The 6,030-nt window shown below is 54.9% G+C and overlaps 1 protein-coding gene across 1 annotated transcript; it reads left to right on the top strand.

The window, feature by feature from the left end:
* Positions 1 to 882: 882 nt before the first annotated feature.
* LOC109783558 (beta-carotene hydroxylase 2, chloroplastic) lies at positions 883 to 2,977 on the top strand. Its single transcript, XM_020342157.4, has 6 exons — positions 883 to 1,508; positions 1,624 to 1,683; positions 1,806 to 2,012; positions 2,264 to 2,389; positions 2,467 to 2,523; positions 2,632 to 2,977. The coding sequence occupies exons 1-6, from the start codon at positions 1,155 to 1,157 to the stop codon at positions 2,719 to 2,721; spliced, it is 894 nt and encodes a 297-aa protein (XP_020197746.1). The 5' UTR covers positions 883 to 1,154; the 3' UTR covers positions 2,722 to 2,977.
* Positions 2,978 to 6,030: the final 3,053 nt, after the last annotated feature.

Genomic DNA, 6,030 nt, shown 5'->3' with positions numbered 1-6,030 from the left:
GGCGAGCCGCGTCTAGCCGCGGAGGAGGAAGCGCGCGGGAAGAGCTCGTGTCGGAGCTGAACCTCTCCTTTCCCCTTCCCGCTGAAGAAGCCCATGGCTAGTGGCTGGCTGGCTAGGGTTTCAGCCTGGCTGAATAGGGTTTTTTGGTCGCCGGCGAGGAAGCAAGCGTGGCCAGATGTGGACGGGGAGATGGAAGTGGATGAGGCCGGCCCCGCCGCACGCTTCCTTTAAAAAGGACGAGCACGCGGCAATTCCACACACTGCCAGGTGGGCCCGGGGTAGGTGCTGGTGTTAAATACGACCACAGGTGATTGTTGAGCGGCTCGGACAACGAGGGGACATGCGGCGCGTCCGCTTCATGTCCGCGCCGGTGCATTTGTTGGGCCTGAGACTATCCACAGTGGGAGTAACATAGGTAGGAACATCACACATATCTAGATAGAATAGATGATGTGGCAAGCAATAAATGAAGAAAGTGAGGCATGTGGTAACATAGCTAGTTACTACTAGTATGAGTAACATCACACATATCAAGGCAAGATGAGTCTATAACCTAATAAATGAAGTGTTGCATGTTACCACACATATGTTACTCCCCATTAGTCTATGTTACTACTCTATGTTACTACCCATTGTGGCTAGTCTGAAATGCATCGGTGCGGACACAAAGCGAACGCGTTTTGGGTTTAGCTCGGCGTGTTGGGCATTTTTTTTCCGCGACGACCTAAACGGACATGCGCGGACGAAAGGGCCCGCGCCACTGGAGTTGCTCTAACGGGCAGGAGTAGGCCCCGTCCCGTTCCGTTCCGTTCCGTGTAACTTTTGTTCGTACTCTTGTCTTGTGTGTGCTATAAAAACCGCGGCCCTTCCGGCGCAGCAGCCGCGCTCCTCCGCCCCCCGCGCATCTCCGTCCGTTTACCCACAAGTTGACCCCCGCCCAGTCACCGCGACGACGGCCGTCCCCGGCCCACGCGCGCCTCTCGTTCCCAGAGCCCGAGGCGGACCACAAGCCAGCGCGCGCTCCCGCCCGGCCCGACGACACCAGCCTACGAGCGAGCCACCGCCATTCCCGGCCTGCGAAACCCAGGACCGTCTCGTCTGACCACTCCTCCGTTCGCCGCCAGTGATTCCCCTTTCACTCGCCGCCTGATCCCATGGCCGTCGCGAGGCTGGTGGCCGCGCCATTCCCCCTCGCCGCCGCCCGGGCCCGCGTCCCGCCGGCGCGGCTTCCGTTCGCGCCGCTCTCTGCGCGGCCCCTCTCCCGGCGCGCCGCCGCGCCCGCCCTGCGCGTGGCGTCGGACGGCAACGGCGGCCTCGTCCCCGCCCGCCCGGGCCAGGAGGCGCCGGAGGACGCGGCGACGGCGCCTGCGAGGGGCGCCGTGTCGGAGCGCGCGGCGAGGAAGGAGTCGGAGCGGCGGACGTACCTGGTGGCCGCGCTCATGTCCAGCCTCGGCATCACCTCCATGGCCGCCGCCGCCGTCTACTACCGCTTCGCCTGGCAAATGGAGGTACCCTTTCCTCCCTTCTCGTCCGGCAACTCGCATCCATGGCAATTCCACTTCCCCAAATTTCGTCGCTTCTTTACCGTCTCGTCCGTTCACACTCCTTTCCTTTCACCGCCAGGGCGGCGAGATTCCGGTGACGGAGATGCTGGGCACCTTGGCACTCTCGGTGGGCGCGGCGGTGAGTGCTTGCTTACACGTGACACACGGCGCACCCACCCACACACCAGTACAGCAGCAGCGAACAGAATTCGTCGTGTCGACGTGCATTTCCGTTGAAAATAAACCGTACGGCGTGCGCAGGTGGGGATGGAGTTCTGGGCGCGGTGGGCGCACCGGGCGCTGTGGCACGCGTCGCTGTGGGACATGCACGAGTCGCACCACCTCCCCCGCGACGGGCCCTTCGAGCTCAACGACGTGTTCGCCATCGTCAACGCCGTCCCGGCCATGGCCCTCCTCGCCTTCGGCTTCTTCAACCGCGGCCTCCTCCCCGGCCTCTGCTTCGGCGCCGTGAGTACCACCGCTCCCTCCCCTTCCTCGATTTACCTGCTGCGCTCAAAGAAGAAGACAAACGATTGCCAGCAGCACTTTGTGGTGTCGCGCTGTGATCGCGACGGCGGCATGTCGTCGGCGGCGCCCATGCGCGGCACCCATCCGCCGCGGTGTCGTTGGCGGATTTCATATACGTAGTATTTTTTGCCTCGCATGGGAACAAATTTTGTGCGTATCTCAGCCAGCGCTGACGTGACGGTGCCCTGCAGGGTCTCGGGATCACGCTGTTCGGGATGGCCTACATGTTCGTCCACGACGGCCTGGTCCACCGCCGCTTCCCCGTGGGCCCCATCGAGAACGTGCCCTACTTCCGGCGAGTCGCCGCCGCGCACCAGGTCCGCCCTTCTGCACCCAACCGAACCAAACTGTATCCGAGTTTCGGTTCTGAGCTCTGACCCTTTATGATCTGCAGATCCATCACATGGACAAGTTCGACAGCGTGCCATACGGGCTGTTCCTCGGCCCCAAGGTGAGCAGCAGATCAGCCACTCTGGTCCAGTGTTGTTGATCCATGGCAGGATTTGCTTGGAAATCGGGATCGGTCGATCGCTCGTGGTTGATGGTTTTGCAACTGCAGGAGCTGGAGGAGGTGGGAGGGACGGAGGAGCTGGAGAAGGAGGTGCAGAGGAGGATCAAGAGGAGGCAGAAATCAGACGCCATGCAATGAGGATGCATGCTAGCTGGAGTACTTAACTCTTTTTTGTTTTTGATAACATGCCAGCTCTTGCCTGCCTTGCGATATATAGTATATGCAGATTTTTTTCCTCTTCTTCTGATTGGGATTAGATTTTGTGTCACTAGTTTAGTAGCCAGAAACGGAGGCGACGTGCGTCAGGTCGGTCCGTGGAGCACACTGGTATTAGAAAATGTTGTGCTGGTATTATGTGTAGTACTGTGTCTATTACTATTGTTATCTTGCTGTATCGTGCTGCTGACTGTAGTGAGACACTAATATACAGTAGTACTACCAGTAAAAACCTGTGTGTATTAATTATCGACGCCATGAGTGCGCGCTATTTAACAGGTCGGCGTGAGTGGCCCAGGCCAGGCAGCAACCTAACGCTGGGGCTCACGGCTGGTAATACGGTTACCGGCCGTGTCCCGATGGAACACCCGAACATGCGACGTCGGAGGCGGAACATGCAAAGCGGGCCAATGATACGATGGTGATACTGTTGGTCCCTCACACTCAGCATTCAAACTCAAAGATACGGTTGGTCCCTGCCTGGAGTGATCAGGGAACTCCGACGGGGCCTTTTCAGATCAGGTCGTGTTGTTTCTCCATTTCAACCCGGTCGTTGTGCGTTGCCCGGGCGCGGGGGGGGGGGGGGGGGGGGGGGGGGGGGGTGGTGGTGGTGGTGGTGGTAACCATTTGAAATCTCTAAAAGGACAAATATTTAGGAACAGAGGGAGTATGTATTTAAAGTCAATGAGATTATATGTGCAAGCAAAACCCTGTGTGCACATGAAAAAGGAACATTTAGCTTCCCGGTTTCGCCGCGTGTGCAAGAATCCATCAAGGGTGATTCCTCATATTCCCCTTGATGTTATGGACACACGGATACCGTGATCTTCACCTCAGTCCTTTGTTGAAGTCGGGTTGACCATGAGGGTACCCGCGAGATAATGATGTGACACGACTGGCAGGCAGAGACCGCTCCAGGAGAGGGATGGGCCTGGCCCTTGTCGTAAGTCCTGATCATCTCTGCGAGCTCCCAATAGACTAACGGTTTGGATATATGATCTGAGTAGGCCTCTGGCCTTTTACACGCTGACCACCACGTCGGAATAAGTATGGGCGCTCGGCATTGTACGATTCTCCCGAAAACTCTTAGACATCAGCAGTTGAGCGGCGCGCGCCCGGTTGGACATAACCACCCGCGCTTGTATAAGGAGGTGGGTCTGCTCCAGGCCGCGTACGCAACGCGCATGAGTGCTTAGGACAATTGGGCCATGACCCCTTCGCACTTAGGATGTAGACCGCGCGTGCCGGCCTCTCTATTGAGCCTAGGTAGGACTACAACGTGTCGATCAGCCGAGGCCGGGCATGACCCGGAAAAGTGTGTCCGGCCAGAGTTAATCGAGCGTGATGGGTAAGTTGGTGCATCCCTGCAGGGAAGTAATCTATTCGAACAACCGTGTACATGGTAACGGACGCTCGGAGTTGTATCCCGATCTACTACAACAAGAACTGGATACTTGTGATACTAAATGGATATGATAGCTCCTGGATCGCTTTCTCGCAGGGAGTCGAGGAAGGATATCTGGGCATGGCTAATATGCACTTGTTACTATATGTTATGTTACTCTACTCTCGTCTGTTGCTGCAAGAGGCTGCAAGATGTTAGTCTTCGTTAGGCTAGGCCTTCCCTTCTATTCTGGCATTTCTGCAGTATAGTCCACAGATACAGCCCCTTCCCATTGATACCGATGCATACTTAGCATAGATCTGATGTAAGTCTTGCGAGTACTTTGGATGAGTACTCACGGTTTGCTTTCCTACCTTTTCCCCCTCTACCCAATTGCTGTGATCAGATGATGGAGCCCAGGAGCCAGCTGAACCGGCCGATGACTACTACTACATGGAGACTGAGGACCAAGAGTAGTTAGGAGGCCTGCGCCTTTTCGATCTAGTTGTTGTTATTTTGCTAGCCTTCTTAAGACAAACTTGTTTATCTTATGTCTGTACTCAGATGTTGTTGTTTCCGCTAACTTATGTGTTCGAGCCTTCGTGGCCCTAGCTTGTAATATAAGTTGTATGATTTTAATTTGTGTCTAGAGTTGTGTTGTGATATATTCCCATTAGTCTCTGATTTTGATCGTGCGCGATTACGTGTATGATTAGTGCATGATTGAGTCGGGGGCGTCACAACTGGCTGACGCCGACGGCATCCGTGGACGTCGTTCTCCTCCCTACAGGCTCCGTCGCTGTGTTGCCACTCCTTTCATGATGCTCCAGGTGAAAACTTGATTTTCAGGATCAGACCGTGGCGGCTATCCGTGGTCATGCCCTTCTTGTAGGCATCGCCTTGCAGTCCTCGCTCCGGCGTTGTCTGTCTCACCTCTCCTCGGTGGATCGCTCATCTTGGTGGTGGTCTCCATCGGCCTAAGCGGTTCTTGTTCGCTCATCTTTAGGTTGCTTGGTAGTCGTTGGGGAGGTGTGTTGGTGCCCGACACCTTTCTATCTTGCCTTGGGCGTGTCCGTTGTGTGCGGTGGTGGAGTAAGTTCGTATCGATTTGCTCGAATGTTGTGATGGTTGCTTTATATATAAAGCGATGGAAACCCTTTTTCTTCACGTGCGTGAGTTCAACAAGGTAAAGGAGAGAAAGCTAAGGGCATCTTGAACGCCGACGCTCAAACCGCCCGCATACGCCTGATACGTCTCCAACGTATCTATAATTTTCGATTGTTCCATGCTGTTATATTATCAATCTTGGATGTTTTATAACCATTTTATAGTCATTTTATATCATTTTTTGGTACTAACCTATTGACATAGTGCCAAGTGCCCGTTGCTGTTTTCTGCAAGTTTTTTACATCGCATGAAATCAATATCAGACGGAGTTCGAATGCAATGAAACTTCACGGAGATTTTTTATGGACCAGAAGACACATAATGGGCCCTGGCTGCACCTGGGGGGTGGTCTGAGGAGAGCACAACCCACCAGGGCGCGCCAGGAGGCCCAAGCGCGCCCTGGTGGGTTGTGCCCACCTCGGGTGCCCCCAGACCGCCTCTTTGCTCTATAAATACCCCAATATTCCCAAAACCCTAGGGGAGTCGACGAAATATTGATCCAGCTGCCGCAGAGTCCAGAACCACCAGATCCAATCCAGACACCATCACAGATGGGGTTCATGAAGGAAATATGCCCTAGAGGCAATAATAAAGTTGTTATTTATATTTCCTTATATCATGATAAATGTTTATTATTCATGCTAGAATTGTATTAACCGGAAACTTAGTACCTGTCTGAA

This window comes from Aegilops tauschii, chromosome 4 (assembly GCF_002575655.3).
Source record: "Aegilops tauschii subsp. strangulata cultivar AL8/78 chromosome 4, Aet v6.0, whole genome shotgun sequence".
Lineage (NCBI taxonomy): Eukaryota > Viridiplantae > Streptophyta > Magnoliopsida > Poales > Poaceae > Aegilops > Aegilops tauschii.
The sequence above is the reverse complement of the archived record's forward strand: the minus strand, read 5'-3'. Positions and strand labels throughout refer to the sequence as shown.

Coding starts and splice junctions, on each gene's coding strand:
- LOC109783558 (XM_020342157.4), top strand. CDS start 1,155: ATGGCCGTCGCGAGGCTGGTGGCCGCGCCATTCCCCCTCGCCGCCGCC. Junction 1,509..1,623: donor GCTTCGCCTGGCAAATGGAG/GTACCCTTTCCT, acceptor TTTCACCGCCAG/GGCGGCGAGATTCCGGTGAC. Junction 2,013..2,263: donor CCGGCCTCTGCTTCGGCGCC/GTGAGTACCACC, acceptor GGTGCCCTGCAG/GGTCTCGGGATCACGCTGTT.